The sequence below is a fragment of the Chelonoidis abingdonii genome, chromosome 3 (genome assembly GCF_003597395.2).
Source record: "Chelonoidis abingdonii isolate Lonesome George chromosome 3, CheloAbing_2.0, whole genome shotgun sequence".
Taxonomy (NCBI): Eukaryota; Metazoa; Chordata; order Testudines; family Testudinidae; genus Chelonoidis; species Chelonoidis abingdonii.
The window spans coordinates 163,995,485-164,020,045 of NC_133771.1; the positions used below are offsets into that span (position 1 = coordinate 163,995,485).

The window sequence follows — 24,561 nt, forward strand, 5'->3', positions numbered from 1 at the left end:
GGGAGAAGCTTGGATAAAATACATCCTGGCTACAGCCAATGCTGTGGTTTTTCTAATTTCTAGCTCGATTTGAAGAGAGGCTGACTTAGCTGTGTCACAGAAATCCTGCATCCTTTCCTTCCCGCTGCCAACCACAAGAGTGCAGCTTTCACAGATTGTCACTAGCTTCTCCCTATTACAGGATCCACAGAACATCAGACCCAAGGCACTTAAAGAGCTCTGCACCCAGCCAGCAATAAATGGGGAGGATTCCATTCCATACCTTGACTTCATAACCAGTAAGGAATTTCATTTCTATTGACTTCCTCAAAACTGTCTCTCTGTCCTGATCTGCAGCCGCCTTTATTACCTGAATAGGAAGAACATCATCAAACAAGGAGACAGGAGTCTTGCATCCAACACGCCTTTATGCTACTAAGCAATTGCAGCAGCATTTGCTATCAAGCAGCCTGATTAGGTTCACACTTTTCCTTGCCCCTCCCCCAACTGCTTTGTGGATTGCATGGCACCAATCTGGAAAATGACCAGTTTCAGAATTAGTTGCATAAACGCATCTGCTGCAAAGAAGCCTTTCCTAGCAGGATTGAACTCAGTGGCCCACAGAACAAGTGGCCCTGCTTCCTGTGGAACTCAAGAACCAAATTTGCTAGGGGCACCAGCAGTTTTCGAAGAGATGGCAAGCCCCAGGTATTTGAACTTATTTTATGAAGTACAGAATTCAGTACTCTGATAAAGGAATGGACATGTAATTAAAGTGGCTTAGTGATATTAATTGGCTTTATCACCCAATTTATAAGCAGGCTGAAGTTACAGGAGATGAGCAGAGTATGAAATGCTCCACATCCATGCATTTCAACCATATCGCTGAATTCCCAGCAGGCAAAAAGGTACCACGGCCATTAAGATAAGCACTACTACTCAGAGAGCAATATTTCAGTTCGCTACAGTAAGGTTTGTACATGTTGAGTCAATGAAAGAGACTGGAACTTCAGGAGAGAAGTCACTGTGGCAGCCAAGTCCTTATCACATAACTATTACACAGCAGGACAGCAGCTCAACTGCAGCAACCAATTGTAGGTTCCCTGTGCCCCACTGGGGCGAGACAAGACTCTAAGAGTGGAGGGAGCACGAAGTAATAGGGATGGGGGAGGTGTTAGTTCCTCACTGAAATATGTAGGACCAAATTCCACTCTTCAAGACATCCCAGTAGAGTGGAGTTACACAGGGGAAACCCAGGACAGGAGTCAGACCTTTATAGAGCAGCAGCCTCATGTCTCCTTGTTTGTGATGTAAACTTACAACAGGGTAACTGGGATAGCAGCGGGTTTGTGAGGGATACAGGTGAATCTAAGAGAAGGAGGCAAAGCTGTGGCATGATCTCCTTCAACGTGCCCCAGGCCGGGTTTCCTCCCAGGAGCAGATTCAGCTGCAAACAGAAGTGCGCCTCAAACATGCAAGATCTTGAGACCCGAGTTAAGCAGGGCTGTGCAAGTGGCATGGTTCTCCCTAGCGTAGCAAGGCAGCACGTGCAGCAGGAGTCCTCACCTCAATGTAGAGGTCAGTGAAGTCCTCGCCAAACCCACGACTTGCGCCGAAGTCCAGTAGGGCCACCTGGATATGGATAAACCCTTCTGCATTACAGTAGAAACCACTGCAAAAGAGCGCAGCCAGGCATGGGAAGCCTACGGCAGTGGTTTCATTTAGCTCAATTGTCACAAGTCACCTGGGGCTGGAGGTCCTTCTAAAGCATCTGAATTTCCACTTAACTAACCAGTAAGGAGGGAGGATTGGCAACATTAAACCCAGTAACATATTTCATAGCATATGACACATTAGAGAGTCATTCCTAGGCACATACATATGCTCAGACAGCAGAGGAGGCACTATCTATGATATGATGGGTTTGTAGCTCCCACACCAATGGATTCTGCTCTGGAGCACATCAGCAAAGAATCTTGCTTCAAGTCCAAGATTTCCTAGACATCAATAGCACCAATGCCATTTCCAAACCTACCTGACAACGGCACAAATATATACAGCAGCCAGAACCCTGGAGCATGAGGAAAGAAATTCTGACCAGACAGGATCACCTCACTAGACATCAATATGTTTAGCATAGCACAAATGGCAAGCATTTGAGTGAGGTGTCCCTTACTCAACAATATCTTAACTGTTCTTATGGTAGAAAATACGCATGGTTGAGATTTTTCAGGGTCAGATTTCAGTAAAGTCAGAACAGACCCAGAGTCTTAGACTGGTCTTGGATACAGGGCAGAGCAGGTGGGCAACCAGGGTAAAAGGGACCCATTCTCCTCCCACCATCAATTGATGAGGAATGAAGAAAGAGGCTGATTTCATCAGCATGGCTGGATAGCACCAAAGTTCATTCTCAGCCCTTTAAGCAAGCAAAATGAGACATCATTTGATATCTCCCATTATGCTTCCTTGTTTGTAATGAAGCTGGAGGACATGTACAAGCTGGTGCCCTGCCCATGCAAAGGTCTTCTGAGGGTGCTGGCAAGACAGCTGGTTCTGCTGGCAGCTCTGCCTACAGTGACTGGAAGTTTCATTTTCAGAAGACAGTGGTCAATGGAACTGGAGTACCTAAGATCTTACTCCCTCCTCCCACTAGAAAGCCTTAGCCTCCAGCATAAGCATATTGCTACTGAGGAGTATGGTACAACATTGCTTCACACAATATACCCAAAGGCCAGGGTCTCTGCTCTCTAGAGGTCACTGAAATAAGCCTACTTGTTCTCCCAACAGACTGCAGTGTTGTGAAGACCTCTCAGCCCTCTTTGATAGATAACCCACTATGGCACCACAGCCCCTGCCTACTTTGGGTCTGAAACAGAAGGTTCTATGAAAGAGGCACAATAAGAGACTATTTAGCTTTGGGGGTGGGCAAGTGTCAAACAAAAATTCCTGACTACTATAGGACTAGCTGGTTGCTGGGCTTACCTTGTGCAGCTGTGGGTCATAGAAGAAGTTAGACCAGTTTGGATCAGTCTGCATGAACCTGAACTCAAACAGCTCCCGCAGGCACAGAATCAGGATGTTGGAGCAGATCTTTGGAAGCACAATGGAGAGAGAAAATAGGTGAGGAAAGCAGCAAGTCACGGCTATCAAAGTGTTAGACACATCACCCGCCCCAGATTTAAGCACACAGAAACTACATCAACATGCTGGCCAGGTGCTGAGGGAGTAACAGTGTGCTGAGATTCATCTGACCTATTCTCCCCCAGACACAGAACACCCACTGACCTCAAGCCACCAGTGGCAGTTCTGTGCAGGAAGCTGCTGCAGAACCACATGCTACATGTCTCGCTTAACACTAGCAGCTGGACAACTGACAAGACAATAGAGACCCCATTACCGCTCACTCCTCATGGCAATTTCTCATCTCCCTCAAATGCTGATGACTGTGCTTTCAGAGCCAAAGGTGGCTTGTGCACACATACATGCCCAACACATGACTAGGCCCCTGTTGTCTACTTGGGCCCCGTTTTTTCCTAGAAAGTGAAGCTTTTAATAAAGTTATGGAAAATTCAGCATGAGCATCTATCCCCCCCAAGCTGCTCCCAGTCAGAACAGCTCCATAGGAGACAATGAAAGGAAGGCCTCGTTTTCCACAGGTATGGTGATCCCTTGCTAACTGCTGGAACCAGAGAACCTCGATGCAAATTCTACACTAGTGCCAACTGTATGGACTTGCTGGCTATCTGGAGGTTAGCATCAGCCCCCTGCCAGTCCACATGTGGTGAGATACACTCCTCTTGTTCAAGACGCAGCACACACAATATCTATACATTCTTTCCTTGCTGATTAGAAGGAAGTTTGCTAAGTTGTAGTTGCAGACTGCAGTTGCAGTCTCCAGGGGACATCAAATGGAAGGGGGGGCACCAGAGAGAGCAGGAGCGCATCACTGCAGGTACTTGAATACACAGTCCCTTTCAGTTCTGCTGGCCTGCCCAGCTTTTACAGGATTTATGGTCTTTCACAGTAAGTCTCTCCCTGGTGTCAGCAAGGGGAGCTCTTCACAATGCAAAGAGATCCAACAGTGCAGAGACTGGGGAGGCCAGTGGAGCAGCAATTATAGTTCACCTTTGTGAAAGAATCCTGTAGAGCTTAGTCAGGATAAAATCAACAAAGTTCTACAGAAATGTAACAGGGCTCTAGAGAAGTTATCCTTAAAAACCTAAGGAAGTAATAAAGAACAAGACTATCGATCAGCATTATGAACCTTACGCAGAATGCTGCAATATAAAGTTTTCTATACAATTGCTCAAAAAACCTATAGAAGGGATCTTGCTCTCAAATGCTACATGATTTTTTTTTTTTTTTTTAATATAAAGAGGCAATTTCATTCTGAAAAATCTTTAGCTTCCACCCAGCTATTGTCCAGTGTTGGATAAAAGGCAACTGGTTTTAAACACCCCATCCAAGGGTAACACTGCAACACTGAACACAAGCCAAAACTGGTGCAAGTCAGTCACATTTGGGCCAGGAGGACATGGGCTAAGTCAGCCACTTGGACACTGTGGAGAGTAAGGGACAGACCCCACATCATCTCCCTTTGTAAGTGGGAAATGCTTTGTTGTCAGGTGAGCTATTAAAAAACCATCACCAAACACACAAGCAGCCACATTATCACAAATGACAAGTTCAAGAACGACCAAACAGCCCAGAGGTCATAGGCAACTGGATCTGGCACAGCTCCAAGTACAGTGTGTTGCTGGGATCTGTTTATCTATGGGAACATACTCTGTGCACTTCCTCAGTGACCTGCCAACAGCTGATAGCTCACACCAGCCCATAAACAACTCAGTCCAAATACCAGGGCAGTTATTTCTGCTAACTGAGCAGCAGCCAGAGCTGCCTGCCTTGCTGTAACTCTCCATCCCTTGCTATATTCAGCACTGATACCTTCACATCCCTCACTTCCCCTCCCTTCTGCTTGTTTACTGAGAGGTACTTTTGTAATACCCTTGTGCTACACAAGCCAATCCAGCAGGGGAAGCTATATTTGACTGCTAATGCAATGGGAAGAGACACATTTTTGTGCTCTTGTTTCAAGAGAGCAACTGCAGGCAAAGAGCCCCTCTCAACAAGCTGGGAACCTCTCCCAAGGTCAGCTCCGCCCCTTGAGAGGTAGGGAAGAGGGGCTGCTTCTTATTAGGGTAGCAGTACAGCATGGTGCTTCAACTGTATAGTGATACACAGCACAGCAGAAAGTCTAAAAGAGCTGGGGGGACAGGACATGCTCACAGACATCTCCTTGGACAATCAAAGCTCCACTGCCATTTACTCCCCCCAGCCCAGAGAGAATGACCATTCTTGGTAATAATGCATGCTTACAAGGTCTAAACTCAATCACAGAACTTGCCAGAATCACCGTTACAATCCATAAAAGCTCAACAATTATAATCCAGAGCTGCCTCTCTCAAGAGACCACAGAAAGAGTCAGTGTTCCCCTGCCCTAGCAGCTCTCCCTCCAACTTGCAATTTGTAGTGATCAAGTCACTGTCACAAAGGAAGGCTCCAAGACAGTAACCAAGCAAACACGGCTCCCTCACTGCACACCCAGCCACATAAGTGAGGGGTAATACCTCATTCCGGATTTCCTGGCTCAATCCTTCTGCTTGGTCCAGCGGGAACCCAGACACCAGATCCGTGGTCAGGACATGCTGGCTGCACAGCTCATCCACTACATCAGGCACGTAAAAGAAAGGGTGATCCTTCAACAGCTCCCTGGGGCAGCAAGGAAAGGGTTAGGAGATCCCAAGGAGGCAGTCACTTCTGCAGTGTTGCAAATACAAAAAAAAAGTCTCCTTACAAGCACAGACCAGCTGCCTACAGGTCACACAAATGCCCTGTACTGGCACCGCCTGGGGTCCCCAGCTCCTGCAATGTGACATAGGGAGAGAGGAATCCCTCACATTCAGCAGCAGAAACCACTCCAGCTGGTTCAAGCCACTGATGGCTCTGAAGGGAGACTCCATCTAATCCCAGTCAGGACTGTGGTTACTAGAAATGCTCAGAGCTCCCTGGAAATGGGGGACACACCAAGTTCCCTTTCCTCTGCCTGACAGAGTTCAGACTGCATGCAGAAGCAAGGCTGGCAGTGAAGACAGTAAGGGTGACACCTGCTGCCACTCGGGATGGAAGAATCTTGCTACAAGGAACTTCCCCCCAACAGGAGAGCATATGTGTAGCGCCGCAGGGTACCTGGAGAGGGTGCCCCCCTGCAGGGGTACCAAGTAGGCACAGGGACTAAAGAGAGCAGGGAATGCAGGGGCAATTTTTAGAAAGAACCAGATGACATTGTCATGAGGGCACAAGCTTCCTAGTTACCTCTGCCCCAATAAGCTCAGACGGTCCCCTTGGCAAGTGCAGCGTACATGGCAGAGCCAGACAGCAGCTATGCCCAGGGACAAAGCAGAGGACCAAGGGGAAGAGGAGCTTGTCTCCCATCTTTTCCCCACACAAAACAGCCAGGCTGCGCTCACAGTGAGTGCACTCCACAGCGGGGCAGGTGGAGACAAGGGAAGCAGAGCTGTGCTGTGAGCATCAGTCACCTGAATGGGCTGAGAAGTCTGAAGGGAGACATTTACAGTGTCACCAAAGAATACGCGTGCATTCCTACCACCAGGCCAAGAGTGCCCAGCAGACAAAAGAGCAATTCAGTCCTGCCTCAACAGCTGGCAGGACCCCTCCCCAGGTGGCCAAACAGGCAGTTTCATCAATTGTGCCCTGGATGAGAGAGAGCAGCAGCTGCTTTGCCTTGCTCCTAGATGGGCACCATTGGGTGTCCAACCAATAAAACCAGCTCCAGAAGCAGGGAGCTCCACTGGGCATGATTGGGAGCATTTTACACTCCTGCAGTTCTAAAGAACTACCCTTCCCCCCCATGCCCACACATCACCTGCCCCCGGGGCATGCACGCCCAAGAACTTCTGGGAGTCAATGCCACTGCAGAACCCCTAGCACCAGGATTTAAATAATGGGGTCCCTCCTCCCAATATCATGCACCAAGGGGAGAAGCGTCAGAAGGCACCACTGTGAACGCACTTGAATTTCTTAGCACAGGCAGCTTCTCTCTTGTAATCACACTCCATGGCCAATTCTCTGCTCAAAACTTCAATCATGTGCTCATGAAACAGACCTAGAAACAGAATTGCAGAAGGAAGAAGATCTTTAGGCAGTATCAGGCGTAGGAAATGCTTAGTGGTTCAACAAGAAGCAAGCCACTGGCGGAGAAAAGAACTTGCAAGGCAAATAGCTTGGAGCTAAGGCAATGCAGCCTCCCCAGGCGGCTCACATTTCTGATTCCATGCTTAATCACAGTAACCAAGTTTGGTTCACTGTCATTCCTCAGTCTCTGATCACAAAAAGCAACTTGTGTCCACCAGGCCAGCGAGGGCTGGGATTGAACTGGGGGCCACATATGCAGGATCCAATTCCCCAGGTGCCCAATGGGATAATTCCTCTCACCCAGCAGCAGCCCTTTCCAATACACTTAGTGGCAGCATGTACAGAATCCCACCCAGCTCTCCAACTACTGCAAAGGTGGAGATGGGGGAGAGAAATACATATGCCCTTGTCGGGGATTACACATCTGTATTTCAGGTCAGGGGAAGGGTCTGACCAGGATTGTTTTCTTCCCTGCCATCTTCACCTCCATAGCTGGAGAGAGCAGGGAATGAATACAGTTGTAGGACACAAAGAAGAGAATGGATTTTGCTGAACACTGGGATTTGTGATGGCAAATAATAGGCATTAAAGAGACACTCCATAAGCCAATGTCCACGCTGTGCACACACCAGCACAGGAAGTCACCAGAAGCAAGTTCGCTCAGGCACTGCTCAAGCCAGGCAAGAGTCCCAGCAGGTCCCCTCTGCACAAACAGGCAGAGAAAGGAGTGGCCTTGTACACTCCCTATTGATCTCACATCCCACTCCCGACCCAGACACCCCCACCCCTCCACAGGATGGTTTCTACATGGGGCTCCCCAGCCAAATAGATATGATTATTGAAGTGTTAATGACAAAACAGACCCATCAGGCAGAGATTCCACACCAGGAAAGCTGGGCAGAGGGAGAGTTCCCTGTGCTTATGCTAGTGAAATGACTCATGCTTGTTCCACATGGGCATGCAGCGCTCTCTTCTGGAGCACGCAGCATTTCCACATGGAGTCGTCCTCCCAGGTGCTGCTGCTGCCTAGTCTAGATCAGCAGTTTCTCTGGAGAATGAAAAATTTGTGTCCAGAGACTAAGAGTACCACATGCCATAGCCCACCCAGAAAAAGCTTGACGGAATGTTCTCTTTTACATGATCTGCCTCTTTGGCTAAGGCTCTGATTGTGGGAGCACTAGGTTTCCAAAGGGTTCCACGGGGTCTGTTTTTGGCATAAGGGACCTAGGAAGGTCACCTCCTTAAATGAAGAGTTTGTTCCCACTCACAATCAGTTTAGGATGCTGGAAGAAAGTGACATGAAGGTCAGCTGAGTCTTTTTTGGGGTTACTATCCTAGAGGTCTACTCAGACCTAGTTTTTAGCCATGCCACGGACTCAATCAGGTTGACTCGTTTTTCAATCGAACTCAACCCTTCCCCTGTGAATCTGAGTCACTGCCACTGCCACCACCTCCAGTTTGTGAGGTCAGAGCAACAGCAGATGCATGCTCTGCTCCTGATACCCACCGCCTTCTGCTGTACTGCATTCACACTGTGACACCTCCCCACAGACAGTAGGAGGAGAGCCAACCCAAGCCCAAAAACTCCTGGTTCTTTTCCCACCTGACCCAGACCAGGCATTTGTAGTTGGGTCCCACTGAGTTTGGGTCAGACTGCAGGGTTCTAAACCATAGGCCTGCATGACTAAGATCTTAGCTGTGCCAACCACAACGACTAGACATGGGTCTGGAGTAGCCCAAGATCCAATATGTTTATGATGGTGCAGCACTGAACAGGTGGTGGGGAGAGGCGATACAAAGAGGCCCAGCACAGATGCTGATTGTTAAGGAGGTGGCTACGTAACCAAGGAGAGGTACAAGTAGGTGTCTGAATCATCCCTCCTCCTCTCAACCTTGCCTCACGGGATCCTGCAGGATGTTTCTACCCTGGAAGGCTTCAGCCAGCATGCCGGTTACTTTACCTTCTGGGAGAATGTTGCTCATGCTCAGGACAGTCATCAGATTGCTAACATCGCTATTGATGCTCTGGGCTACACCAGGGTACTGCAGGGGAAGAAGGGCAAGGACATCAGTGAAAACAGACCATTCCAGGATTAGGGCACCTTTAGGCTACTGCAGGATTCTCTACCATAACCAGAATATCACTTACAATATCCACCAATACTTCCCACCTCAAAAATACACCCAAGCAGAGCTTCCTATAACACCACAAGAGAGAAGACCCAATGATTAAGTTTTCCACTATGGACCTCACTATGTATATCTATTACCTGGAAGGTGTTCAGATATATGACGATGGGCAACAGAACAAACCTCAGAGAGATGTTAGATTCTACCCTAATCTCCCTGCAAGTAAAATGACCGGTTATGACTTTCTGACGTAGAGATCTCAAGAGAAATAAATGCTCATGAGATACCAGACTCTCACTTCACTATCACTGCTGAGACACGGCAGACTGACTGCCCTGGAGACTGAAGCCTGTTATTTATCCACAGAACAGAACTGCATGGAGAGCAGCAGGGTAACGTAACCTGCCCTGTGTGCCAACGTGCTCCAACCCTGAACTGGCAAGAGGTTGGATCAGTTTCCTCACCTGTTCAATACTTCACTTCTCTACACAGGACTGTCAAGAAGGGAGCCAATTCTACACTGTTTTTGTGATCTGAACACCTGTCAACTGGGAGTTGAAATGACACCATGATGGTAACCTTCCATCACTATTAACTTGGCCTGAATTCAAACAGATGCCCTAGAAATGAAAGGCTCCAGGTCACATCACGAATCGTCTAAGCCAGCCAGCATCCACGAAATATCTCCTGCTTACAAAAGGAGCCCACAAACGAACAACCTAGGTGGAGACATAGATCACAGAGGGAAGCATAAGACCTGCACACATGCCTTAAGATCTGTATCAACAAGACATTTAGCTCATCTAGATCAGTGGTTTTCAAACTTTTTTCTGACAACCAGTTCAAGAAAATTATTGATGCCCACGACCCAACAGAGCTGGGGATGAGGGCTCAAGGCTGGGGCAGGGGGTTGAGGGCTCTGGCTGCGGGGTGTGGGAGAGGCTAGGGCAGAGAGTTGGGGTGTGGGGGGGATGAGGGTTCTGGCTGGGGATGAGGGGTTTGGAGTGTAAGAGAGGGCTCAGGCAGAGGGTTGAGGTGCAGAGGTGGGGCTGGGAACGAGGGGTTTGGAGTGTAAGAGAGGGCTCAGGCAGAGGGTTGAGGTGCAGAGGTGGGGCTGGGAACAAGGGGTTGGGGTGTGAGAGGAGGTCAGGGATCTGGGCTGGGAGTGCAGGCTCTGGGGTGCTGGGGTCAGGGATGAGGGATTTGTGGTGCAGGAGGGGACTCTGGGTTTGGGGGGGCTCAGGACTGGGACAGAGGATTGGAGAGTAGGCTTACCTCCGGCCGACAGTGGCGCAGCTGGGGTGCAGAAGCAGGTTTCATGCCTGTTCTGGTGCTGCGCCCAAGGCAGGTCCGGCTCCTAGGCTGGAGGTGCCAAAGCGGTTCCACGTGGCTCTCGCCCGCAGGCACCACACCCCCTAGCTCCCATGGGCTGGGAACTGGCCAACGGGAGTGCGGAGCCAGTGCTCGGGGGAGCATGCGGCGCCCCATGGCCCCCCTGCCTAGGAGCTGGACCTGCTGCTGGCCCCTTCCGGGGCACAGCACAGTGTCAAAATAGGTAGGGACTACTAGTTTTTCCTGGCCAACCACCAAGGTCCCTGGGTGCAACCCAGTGCCTTGCATTCTGCAACCCAGTACTGGGTTGCGACCCGAAGTTTGAAAACCACTGATCTAGATTACAAATGTACGACACTGACAGACTTCATTTATATTAGAAGCATCAAATCTGTGTAAACATTGAAACCAGTTTGAACACACACAGTTTGTGTTGCCCCTGTTGACTGTTTTAATTACTGGCCGTTTTATTGTGCGTTGGTAAACAATGTCATGTATTGTTCAGACAGACACTGTTCAAATGCATCAAAGCTGCTACGTGGCTGAGGGCCTGCCAGTTCAAATCCGACTCACAACCAGGCTCCCACAACAAGTCAAAGATTTTTAAAACAGCCACTGGGCACTAGTCAGGAGGACTCTTTTCATGGGGAAAGTCACATAAAATTTGAATTCTGATCTAATCTTCAACTGTCCTATATGCTATTAGGAACATACGAACCATCATTTCAGATCAGACCCCCGGCCCACTAATCCAGTGTTCTGTCTGATAGCAGCCAGAACCACATTCCTCAGAGGAAGGTCCAAAAAAACCACCCACAACAGATTGAAGTGAGCTAGTCTGTCCCTTATGAAGATCTCATCCTAATCCCTAAATAGCTAGAGAGACTGGTTTAAACCCTGGAACCTGTCCTTGCAATACTCTGTGCTTTACTCCAGGGGAATTCTGCAAAATTCTGCATATTTTATTAGTCAAAACACCAAAACAATCACGCCAGTTTCAATTATTTTGGTAATTTATTTAAACTACAATACAATGGGTGGAGAATGGGAGTGGGGAGCATTTGAGGAAATCCCCAACTTCCCTTTGTCTAATAGTAATGTAGCTAGTATTGACCCTTTATTTCTAGTTATTAGTCAACAAATATACACAGCCATATGCTCAGTATTACATCAGAGGCAACTGACGGCTGGAGAATCAAATTCAATTTATATTGGCTCCTGACCATCTTCAGGAAGGTCAATAGTAAACAACTACCGAACCACATTTTGATAGGAAAAATTTTCAGTCCAAAAATTTAGACCAGTTCTAATCACTAAAGCACCATAAGCATTTACATGGCCATACTGTCATTTACAATAAGGCTCCTTTACACCACTCTGGCAATGTAAAGGAGCCTTAAAACTTTTACACTTGTTTTATGCTCCTGCAAGAATTCACTAAGAATGTTGTTAGTGAAATGTTCCCAATGGGAACAACTAAGCAGGCAGGCTACTACATTATGCTCTGCCTGAGGGGACAGAGTCCCTCCACACCAGGTGCACTGCAATAGACTGTCCCCCTGGCTTGCTCTCTCATATTCAATCACTTGCACACCCATCCAGCACACTGATTTACATCTCCACTGGCTGCTTTGTGCTGCCGGGGAGGAGAAAGCGACCGCTCGAGGCTTCCCTTTGCCTCCCCTCAGAAGTCATTTTTTCTGTGGGGAATCAAAGAAATATGTGGACAACATAAATCCTGCACTCACACAGGGGCGCAAAAGTGCTTGCGCCTAATTAGCACAGCCCTGGGCATGCATGTTATTCATATAACACTTCAAACCCCTCTTTCTATAGTAAATATGATAAGTCTGTGTAGAGGGAAATGGAGCTGGAGGGGATTTAGGGCCTAAACAGGAGTTCATGGTGCCCATCTTAGAGCCAAGAGAAACGGCAAACCCACCTGGATCTTCATGGCAACTTCTTTACCATTCTTTAAGCGTGCCAGGTGAACCTGGCCAATGGAAGCCGCAGCAAAGGGACGCTCTTCAAAGAACTCCAGTTTATCCCTCCAGTTGGGACCAAGGTCGTCATTCAAAGTTTTCTAGCGACACAAAAAAAAAAAAAATCAGGATAAAGGAAAGCTAGGATCTGAGCCGATGGAAACCACCCAGTTCCTCTGAGATGCCTGGCAAGGTCCAGAGACCCTCAGAGTCTGAAAGCCCCTGTGCTTTCTAGATCATCTTCCCTCTGTAGCCACTTCAAATCTAGCCAGAGACATACCACAGGCTATCCCCAAATAAATTCAGTAAAATTCAGGCTCAAACCAAACAGGCATAGTCATGCTCAATCTACAGAGACATGCAATGCAGTAGAGGGCCAAGATCTTAAAACAAAAACACAGCTACAGAAGGAGTTGGTTATCATCAGGGTATCAAGGCCTTTTATCTTCTTGTTTTTCACCATTTTCCAGAAAAAGAGGGGGGAGGGGGAGACGAGGGCAAGGGGATATTCCCTCTTTATCATCATTGTTCATCATTCCTACCATGCTGCCAGTCTGAACAAAAGCAACACAGGCACATGGCAGAAAATTGCTCTAGGGAGGTGCAGGATATAGAAAAGTACTTGTAATCTGCTCTTAACAGCATTTTGATACACTGTCAACCTGTTATTTCACTTTCCACTCCAAACACGTGTGGAAACTTACTTGGGTCAGAATCTTATGGGGAACAAACTATTCTTATGGGTTAAACTGCCTCAATTCCCTTTAGTATTCTTTATAGTTTAAAAAAAAAAAAAAAAAAAGGGAATGGCAAAAAAACTCATTACTCATTTTGACCCGCTTGAAAAGGTGAATTTCACCTTGAAAATTATAAGCTAAAATCTCAGTTTGCCATATTGATATTTCAACTTTCAACCATGACTTTCCCATGGGCTTAACATGAGTCACTTTTGAAAATGGAACTTAGAACTTTGGCAATTTAACCCACTCCTGATTAGGAAGCTGGAAAACGAAGCGAAGAAAAAAAAGCATACAAATGGAAAAATGTAATGTAATCAACAGCCCCAGTTACATCACCCTAGCTTGGGGAGAGAGGGGGAGGAGGGACTCACACTAATACAGAAATACTCAGCACAGTACTGAATTTCCGTGATGGGTTTAAGTTACTGAAATAAAACTCACTTAATCAAGTTTGTAAAACCTTTCAGCTCCACTAGCTGCACCATGTCTTATAAAGTCAAAATATTACTGAAAGAGTACTCTAAAAATACCAACCCTTGCCTTCACTGGGCAAGTAACAGGGTGTGTTTATTCATACCTACACACCCTCTCCCCCTGTAGTAGGACAGAATATTCCTCACCATCATTTGCTTTATGGCATGAAGTCTGCACTCTGCGACACCCAAAATCTTCTGAGATGAGGTTGATGAAGGCGTATCGCCAGGAGGAAGTACAACTGGTTAAAAGAGCAAACACACACAGAAACTCCAACTTATAACATGTCTAATGACAATGAGCATATGGACCCACTAGGTCTCTGTACCCAAGCCCTCTCTTGTCATTACAACTCTTCAGGGTACTGCTAGGTAATGAAGCCAAGCCAAATTATCTGTCAGCATTATGATGCAAAATTCTTCCAACGTCGAAAAAAACCATTCTAGACTCTCCACACAGAGCATTACATTTGGGAATTGGTAACCAAAAGAAAAGACCACCTGTACAATATCCTGGGAAGAGAAGAGGCAGGAGCAAAGGATGGTTGGGACAGAAGAGCTGGACAACACAGCTTGCATTTGTCCCCATCCCTCCAGACCAGAACAGAGTGACATGACTGTGCTGCAACATTGGAGAGGGATAGCTCAGTGTGTTTGAGCACTGACCTGCTAAACCAGGGTTGTAGTTCACCTTGAGGGAGCCATTTAGAGATCTGGGGCAAAAATCTGTCTGGGGATTGTCCTGCTTTGAGAGGGGTTGACGATGACCTCCTGAGGTCCCTTCCAACCCCTGATATCGATTCTATGAACATGGCTACACAAAGAAACTGATCAGTACTGTACTTTTCCACACACCCTCCCCATCACAGTCAAACTGAAGCATAAACACTTTAAGAAAAAATCTCTTGGCACACACTATATTCTACTATGTTTCCAATGTTAGTCTGCTCTGTTCACTAAGATTCCGATGGAACATCAGAGTTCTGTGCATCCTGCGCACAGAATGCAGGGAGAATTATTTGTGGTGCTGCACATCACTAAGAATGTGGTAGGATAAATCCAAACAATGAAATGCATTTAAACACAAATACTGCACAGGTCTGTCCCCTACATATCCAAAATTAGTACACATTGTATACAGATACAATCACTATACACAAGTGTACAATCTAAATTCTAGCTGATATTACACATAATCCTGTAGAGAGTCCAAGATTAATACCCAGTCGCACCCAAGAACACAAATTTGGCTGAGAAATGAGATTCTATCTTTGTCACTAGCATGCACTCTCTTGGGAAGAAGGTACTCAAGATAAGAATCTAGCTAACACTTTATCAGATGCTGTACCAAATAATCCCTGCATCTCCTGAGATGTCTGCAGAGTAAGAGGACAGTGGTTCATCATATAACTGATACTGTTCCCAGCAGCTGTATGCCTGGAGAGAGCTGGACATGCAACATGTACTTTTAGTTCATTAGTTTCATCACCATTACTTATGTCCAAGAAATGCAAAAAAATTTGTACATTTGTAAATAAATATGTTTTAGCTGAGGTTGCTTGATAGCCACTGTCTTGTGGTAGCAGCACAACAAAGATGCCAGCTCCGATATGACTGCAGAGCAATCATAGAATCGAATAATAGAATATCAGGGTTGGATGGGACCTCAGAAGGTCATCTAGTCCAGCCCTCTGCTCAAAGCAGGACCAATTCCCAACTAAATCATCCCAGCCAGGGCTGTGTCAAGCCGGACCTTAAAAACCTCTAAGGAAGGACATTCTACCATCTCCCCGGGTAACCCATTCCAGTGCTTCACCACCCTCCTAAGGAAAAAGTTTTTCCTAATATCCAACCTAAACCTCCCCCATTGCAACTTGACAGAACAAGGAGTAATAGTCTCATCAGGTACTACTGAGAACAGTCTAGATCCATCCTCTTTGAAATCCCCTTTCAGGTACATAATAATAATTTGAGGCATACTATCTCAGAGCTGGAAGGGACGCTGAAAGGTCACTGAGTCCAGCCCCCTGCCTTCACTAGCAGGACCAAGTACTGATTTTTGCCCCAGATCCCTAAATGGCCTGCTGAAGGACTGAACTCACAACCCCGGGTTTAGGAGGCCAAGGCGTAGTTGAAAGCAGCTATCAAATCCCCCCTCATTCTTCTCTTTTGCAGACTAAACAATCCCAGTTCCCTCAGCCTCTCCTCATAGGTCATGTGCTCCAGCCCCTTAATCATTTTGTTGCCCTCCACAGTTCCAGCAGTGAAGTCAGCAATACTGCAGAGAAAAGGATCATGATGTGCAACAAATGTGCTGCTGAACAAGGCTAAGCCCCTAAGTGGTGAACTTATGAGATTGTCCAGAAGCTAAACAATGCAACTGTAAAGACCAGCAATGTAGGCTGGAAGACAAATTCACCCTTGGCAGAAGCAGCTCCAATCTCACTGACTTCAATGCACGCACGTGTGCTTGTGGTGAATATGGTCCCAAGGTACTCATTAACACATGTGCACGCGCACCTCAATCTAACAGCTCCTGCTAACTCAGCCAACTTCTAAAACCAGGGCCAGGAGATTTAAACAAGCGTGGTATACCAAGACACACCAAATGCAAGCTATTCTCCTGGCGATAACCAATGCCTTCCTGGGGAAACAAAAAAACAAAAAAAACACACACACACACACCAAGGAAAAAAGGCAGAGTATCCCATACATGTGACCTTGCCAGACCACAAGGTGGCAGGAATTGCACTAGTTCTGATTATCTCAGTAGCCAGCCCAAGAAACAGATCCATCACAGGATGGTGGCACCTACATTTTGCTACCATTGTCAGCAACAAAGTTACTGCAGCCCTATTTTCCCCCCAGAGTAACAATATAGCAACCACATCATACAAGAGGTGAGGTGGAGAAAACCTACCATTAAAATGCCTGAAGGTCTATAAATATTAGAAAGATGACAAGGTGGATGAGGTAATACCTTTTATTGGACCAGCTTCTGTTGGCGAGACAAGCTTTTGAGCTCTTCTGCAACAGATATGGCTACGACTACACTGCCCACAAGTATTGAAGACAATAATTAAGTCAACTAGTAAAAGTTTAACACTCATATTAGAAGGCAGGAAAGAGAGAGAAAATCCAGAGTGCTTCTGCTCCTCAGATCTGGTAGTCAGCACCTGTTCTCCCTTGTCCCCATGATTTCAGAGTGCACACAGACCAATGACTAAGCACTTGACCACTGCAACTCATGCTAACATACAAAATATTTAAAGTGTATCCCCTCCGGCAAGTAATCTGGCTTCAGGACTATGCATTGAATCAAGGCTCGTTCAGCTCTGGACATTTGGATCACAGGCTGCACAAGGTGAAGGGCTAAAGAATTCTTCCTGAAAAATGCACTAGAGCAGAGGTTGAGGAGGAAGACACCATTCCTTACTCCATTTCCATCCTGGCACCTCTCCACACATCTGGCTTTGTTGGGCAACAAACCACAGAAGCAAGGTAGTGGGTTTCCTGAGGGTGAGGCAACTGAAAACATATGGCAGCCTGCAAAAAACAATCAACTGCTGCAGATAAGAGCTCAGAATGAGCCACTCTATAAAAATTGATTCCATTTAGCACCACTTGTCTCCCCTGTCAGCCTGTGCACTGTTCAGAGGCCCTTTAAAATCTCCCCTGGCATTTCTGGAAGGTAAAGGTCAGGCAAAGGAAAAGCCCAGGAGGAACCGCCACCTCTCAGCTGGCTTTGTTAGCCATGTCTTCACCCTTTTGTTGTTTTTTTAAAAAGCCTCCAGTGGTTTTGTACGAGCTTATGGCTCACTGATGTACTAGAAAAGCCCAACTGAGAAGGAACCTGTAGAGAGACAAGGTAGGTGAGATCATAGCTTTTATTGGACCAACTTCTGTTGGTGAGAGACAAGCTTTTGAGCTATACAGAGCTCCTCTTCAGGCCACCGCCTGAAAGACGCAAGGACACTGCAGCACAGGGTTCCCTTCTCCGACTGCAGGTAGCCTTGTTCCCCAGAACCTTCCCCAAGCCATTACCCTTTCTGTTCAAATCTCTCCTAACACTAATTCTTTCACAAGCAAGTCACCTATTTAATACAAACACAACATATAATTCAGCACTCTGGAATTGCCCATGACCTTACTGAGTAACCACATCATCTTTCTATTGTTTTGGCTCTACAGATTGGGAGCTCTTTGGGGAAATGACTCTGGTCTTGCTATATTACTAGTCATGCAAAGTATCCAGCTCTCTTTTGGGGAAGGATAGCTCTGTGGTTTGAGCACTGAATTCACAACCAATCCTTGAGGGGGCCACCTAGGAATCTGGGGCAAAAATCAGTACTTGGTCCTGCTAGTGAAGGCAGAGGGCTGGACTCGATGACCTTTCAGGGTCTCTTCCAGTTCTGTGAGATAGGTATATCTCTATATATTAACCATGCAAGTCAACATCTGGAAAGTTCAAGCTGCAGCATAAAACTGACCAGTCAAGTGGCTTCATATTAGGAGCCATCAGAATCTCTCTAGTTTATTCAGTCAGAAGGACATCCTCAATTTTGTTTCCAGCTGATTTTAACTGATTCATTTCAGTTAACTCAGAGCCTTTCCCTTTGGGGAAAAAGATTCTAGAGGTTTAAATTGAATCTGTAATTTTTTCCAAGCTTTGTTTTGTCACTACTGAGAATTAACATACAAGCACCACTCATTCAGATTCTGGCGCTGTCTTTACAGCATAGAGTAAATACCAGTTAAAATACCTTTATAAGGAACGTTACTACTGTATTTTTTAAAACTGATATTAAGATAGCAAGATAAGCCTTTTAGGGACTGCTGTCAATTTAAACCAAAGCTGCTACAACTGTGGATCTGTCCAAATAAGACATCAAGTGACAGAACTGTCCGATTCCCTAGGAAAAAAACTCTTCCAATGTTTAATTACCTGCACTTAAAATGTAGAGCTTATTGATAGTTTGAATTTGTCTACCTTTAACTTCCAGCCACAGATATCATTATGCCTTTGTCTGCCCAAAATTGAAGAACCCACTGCTACCAAATATTCTCCCCAAGTAGATTCCTCAGAGATGATCTGAGCACAGTCTACAATCTAAACTGACTGGTAAACAGAAAATGAAAGGTTCTATTGTCCCACCAATTCAGTTCCCACTTTTCCATATTTTAACCCTAAGGATACTGTTCTTCTAGAAACAATCAACAAGACTCTTACCCCCTTTGGCTTGTCAGCACTGCTCTGAGACAGATTTTGAATAGAATATGTTCCGAGAAACTGATCTCATGGTGAAAATCTGTGGCTTCATGACCAATCCAGTCACCCAGAACTACCCAGCTTCAATATAGCAGATGTACATGTGAATATGCCGGAAGATACAGAGCAAAATAAAGGGTTTGGAGGAGGGCACCAGGCATTTGGTACATGGAGAGAAGTTAAATGAGGACACACTCACCGCTGCAGCAAAACGAAGACCGTTTTCCAGACACCACATTAGCCAGGTGGTGGAACATTCACTTTTCAAATCACTCTTGCCATGATGGGAATTCAGATTTCTCTACTACACCCAACTAGGTTTGGGGTCACCATCGGCAGCAGTCTCTCACCACCAGGAGAGTTCACAGGCCAGTGAACCATGTGAACAAGCCAGGCAGAACTACACAAACCATCACTGCACTAGACAGCACAATCTGTACCTTTGCACAGAACAAGGGTTTGGAGGCAGACTTTAAAGGCTTGTGTTGATTACAGGACTGTGCTCTCACTTGCCTTCTCCCTCTGGCAAGTAGGTTTTACTTGTTCAATTTGACCAAACTCAGTCTGTAACACTTGTGTTAAGTTTCAGGATTTGATTTTTGCTTTCACTCAGCCTCATGGTATAGGGCCATCTTATTTCAGGCCAACTGCAGAAGGTCTAACTAGGCTTCAGGTAGTTACTGGAGTTTGGCACTCTATATGGGACTCAATGCACATTTACAATATAAACATTGTGAGAGGAGGATGGATGTGTGTACAGAGAAGGGTCCAACACCCACATTCCCTGCCACTTCAGGAAACCACATGGAACTGAACTAATCAGAGTCAATTGTGCAATTTTGTAATCTTCATTCCCCTATGAGGGAACCGCTCAGTTAACCTGTCACCATTCACAGGAAGCCATTTGACTTGCTGAGGACAGTTTGCTGTGCTGCTGGCTTGTTAATCGATCTTGATGTCCAGTCTCTCTTATTAGCAATGACTTCACATCCTTCCCACCCTCACTACAGTAAGTGGATTGCCCCAGCTGAGTTCACTAAATAAAAGCTGAGAAACACCAGAGACCTGTTACTTACCTTGAATGCTCAACATCTGTCCTAGCTTCAGTGCAGCTCCCCGCACTTTGCACAGAGTTCTCACAATCCTTTCTGCATTGGCCTCTGACAGAAAGGGGCTGGAATCCATAACTGCTTTCTTTCCTGAGGACGGTAAGAGAGATTAAAAATGCTTTATGGATCCCAGTGTGATGGACTGTGCCAACAATGACCTCACCCCACCACATCATCCTATTTTACCCTACACCCCCTTCTCTCAAGAAATCAACATACCCATTTATCCTCCATCCAGCATAAGGCCATTCCCAGAACTCCTCAGAGAGGCAGCTTTGAGGCATGTGTGACAGTCAGGGTCCAGACACCATGAGGGGAGAACAGGGGGTCTGAACCCCCAAAAGTAAGCAATTGTATCAACTGGTTGTATTGAATGGTATTGTGTATAAAAATATGTCAAGTACAGTCTTTCATGAAAGCCTGTAATGCTTTGAGCTTGCTGGTCATTATGAGGTTATACAGTTATGGTTATGAATGTATGCATGTAAATATATAAAAGAAATTGTAACTAACTATGGCGCAACTATCTCACAACAAGGTGGTGAAGGAATCAGGCAAGGAAGTGTAACTTAAGCCACAGCCAGCTGTTTACATGAAACCAACTTCAAGTACCCCTCCATTGTCCAGCCCAGAAAAAGATACTGGTTAACCACTAGTGTTAATGGAGAGACAAAGACAAATTGGAATTCCCCTCTGAATAACCAGGTGTCACCATGCCAAGATAAAAAAGTTATTTTAAAAGAACAGGCTTGTGAGATTTTGTATCCAGAAACTGAGGAGCAGCTTCTAAGCAGAGAACTGTTCCTGATTCCCTCTATAACAAAAGGTCTATGAACAGTTTCCCTGCATGCTAAAAGGGAATTTATATTCAAAGAGAGAATTTGTTTAATATGAAAGTGTAAAGCCTGAGGCCAGGTCTACACTACGCGCGAAAAATCGATTTTAGATACGCAATTTCAGCTACGAGAATAGCGTAGCTGAAATCGAATATCTAAAATCGATTTACTCACCCTGTTCTGTGTAACTTGCATATGCTCTCCCTTATTATTTAATCTTTGAACCTGTGATTTTTCTATTAAATAAAACTTTATTTTTACCCCCAGCAGGTCTCCAGTGTGCAAACTGCATGGAGTGTGTATGGCAAACTGAAACAACCACCAAGAGCTGTTTTCACACCTTCAGGAGTGACAAACCAGAGAGGAAAAGTCCAAGTGTCTGGTAGTTAACAGCTTGGGGCAGATGGATTTGTGGAGACTTAGGACTGGAAGGACTGTTGGGGGCAGCCTGCAAGGAGTAACTGAGCTGGTGGAAGCCAGGGTGAGACCTTGTACTTGTAGGCTGGCTACTGGAGTCAGGGCTGAGCCACAGCAGCACAGCATTAAGGCACCCAAAGTTCCAAGACAGGCAATGACAGAACCCCTTACTGATCTGGGTGATCCCAAAACATCACAGGGTACAAGTGCGCAAAGGCAAATATGGGCCCTGTTAAAAGTCCAGTGGTGCTTTATGAGACAGGCACAGGCCACACCACAAAGCTGTGCCAATCCACGCGCATGCTCACCAGCATACCTTCCCCTGATATTGCCATCATGTAACAGAGCAGAGACACAGCTGGCATCCACTAAGACTAGTGAACAGCAGAGACTGTCAACCTTTTCTCTTCATTTGGGATCTAGACTAGGTTAGAACAAAGTGCCTGTGCAAACTGATCCAATTATGCATCAGATACAACCGCAGAACAAGATCTGTCCCCACCCTATATGATCAAGTAATTTGCAAGGGATGACAATATGTACATGCTTGCAGCTTTAACTTCTTTTCAACTAAGAAAAACTGCATCTCTGTGGGGTTTGGTTAAGATGCTGTTATTGGGGTCACTCACTCAGCGATGTTCACTGCAAAGGATTCCTTAGTCAGCTGCTTGCTATTATTCCAGATATTTGTGACTATGCAGGATGTTTCAACTCCACCAACTTTTCAAATCAAGCTGCTTTTTATTTTAAGACTTCAAAATTCTTGAATTCGTTTGATTCACTTTACAACATGCATTTTCTTCTACTGGAGATGTATTCTTCCATTCCTGGGCTGCTGGACAACAGAATGATGTAGGAAGAGGAATGTCTTCCAGCCACTATGGTGCCAGTTCCTTCACCCATTTACTTGTGGGGGCCAGCTTAGCTATTCCCTAGCTGGGGACTCAAGTTTTAATTTCTGTCACTTCTACTGTGCTTTTTAAACAGAGCAACAGCTCACTGTTCTGTCTGAATTTAAGACCCATTCCTCTACAGATAAGCCAAATACTATTGGTCTTACTCTCACAATTACACCAGTATTAAAGCATGTGGGATTAGGCCCAATGTCAACATGATTCACTTCCCCTACCATGCAGGCAAAACCTGCTACTGGACAGGCTCACCTGCTGGTTCCTACAGGCACCTGTGACAAGCCTTCAGTTCGTTACAACTAGTTGCTACAAACCATAAGAACACGCCTCTTTAAAGGATGCGGGAGGAGAAGGAGGGGGAGATAATGGCTTAAAGACTCAACTCACAATCCCCAAGTTTCCTTCCAGAGGTCTAAAGATGCTAAGAAAGAGCTGCTCTAAGACATCAAGACTGGGAACACAGGTTAGGCAATGGCTCCAGCCAAACTTGTCTACTTCCCTGAGAGCACTACCACCTGTCAGTGTGATGGACTGTGCCAACAAGGATCAAAGGGTAACCTACCACTCAAATCTCCTACAACCAAGCCACAGGCAGGTTTGTTATAGTGAAGTACAGCAAGTCAAGTTTGTAACGTAGCTCTGTGCATGTCACTGCCTCTTCTCCCTAAGGATGAGTTGTTTGTTTAGACAACACTGACTGCACATGGAATGTGAACACACCACTATACCAATTTTGGACAGGAAAGGATTACATGAGGACACTGGTGAGAGAGAAGAATTAAAAACAGACTTACCAGCTACTGAAGCCAAGAAGGAGTACAATGTACTCAGGGTACTATGTAATGACAGCAGGTGAGAGGTTTCTCCCCCTGTGCTGAGCAAAGGTAACTAGATGGAGGAGGGAACCTAGGCTGGCTGGAGGAGAGGTGAGATCCAGACACGTTTGGCTGTTCCATAATGAACTCTACTGAGTTAACGTGGTTTGGTACAAACTTTTTCACTGGAGTGTCCAGTTTAGAAGAAGCTAGAACTGAGTCACAAACCTGCACCTGCTATCCAAATGCACAGGCACTTGCACAATCAGAGTCAGCTACTTTCCTTCACAAGGCCCACAAAGAGTGGCTTCTGAAGACAAAAAGGTACAAGTGGTCAGGATCAGAATTCCCGTTACACCATGCATAATGTTGGCAGGCAACATCCTCATGGAAGGTGCCTGGCACTGCCCTCTTCTGGACTCTGCAGCTCCCACTTCCATTGGCTGTTTCTGGTGTTGCCAGCTGAGGAGGCAAGGATTTCTTCAGCCCCCTGCCCCAACAGAGTAAGAGTGTGGGAGGGTGCATGCATGGAGGACATGGAATGAAAGAGGAGTGACTAGGGGAGCAGACTGAACAGGAAAGAGAATAGGAGTGGGGGAGGGGCAGAAACCAGGCTCAGGTTTAAATTGGGGCTCATGCAGTCATTTGTCACATGGACAGGAAGAGTCAGAAGCGAACATTGCTCAGGATCCTGGTTTCAAGGAGTCTCTTCTGAAAGACAGGAGGGTCTTCTGGACCTGCCCAGTCCAACAGGATTTAGATTAGTTTTGAAGTTTTTTTAAATCTGCTTTCAAACAAAGTTGAAATCTCTCCCTTCTCGTCACCTCCCAAAGATCACTGGCTTTTAACCGTCCCTGCCAGAAAGCTCTTCTAAATCATCAGCCATGAAGGTAGGAAGGTAAATAATCCAGCACACAAGTGGCTCAAAATACAGTTGAGCCATGAAAACTGAATCATCCCTGTGTCTGTCTGAATCTCACCATTTCCCATCATATACACACACACCCCTTCTGCATACAGCAAGCTAAGAAAACAGTTAATGATTAAGGTGGTTCCAAGAAGCTAATAAACCCTAGTAGCTTAAAAACAACCTTATCAGGGAAAGAAAGATCCCCAACAATAACACTCCATCATTTCCTCCTGGCACGTTTCTCCCCAACAAACAAAAACCACACAAACACTAACCTGAACACAAGTCAGCCTTGTCATTAGCACTGTGCTAAAAATTGACACAGCCCAGAAGGTGATTTGAAAAAGGGAGATAGCTTACGTGAACAGTAGGTAAAAGGGAATCATTGGCACAACAAAAGGAAAAAAAAAATTAATAGACTTAAAGGGATGATTGAATAAATT

General features: G+C 46.0%; 1 protein-coding gene across 1 annotated transcript in view; it reads right to left on the minus strand.

Annotated features, from left to right (window-relative positions):
- COQ8A (coenzyme Q8A) overlaps positions 1 to 24,561 on the minus strand; it is a 53,222-nt gene that overhangs the window by 1,884 nt on the left and 26,777 nt on the right. Inside the window, 11 exon segments of the mRNA XM_032798239.2 lie at positions 263 to 349; positions 1,546 to 1,611; positions 2,962 to 3,069; positions 5,610 to 5,751; positions 7,072 to 7,165; positions 9,156 to 9,237; positions 12,599 to 12,739; positions 13,999 to 14,012; positions 14,015 to 14,059; positions 16,152 to 16,165; positions 20,193 to 20,319. Of these exon segments, the coding sequence (XP_032654130.1) occupies positions 263 to 349; positions 1,546 to 1,611; positions 2,962 to 3,069; positions 5,610 to 5,751; positions 7,072 to 7,165; positions 9,156 to 9,237; positions 12,599 to 12,739; positions 13,999 to 14,012; positions 14,015 to 14,059; positions 16,152 to 16,165; positions 20,193 to 20,319 (920 nt within the window).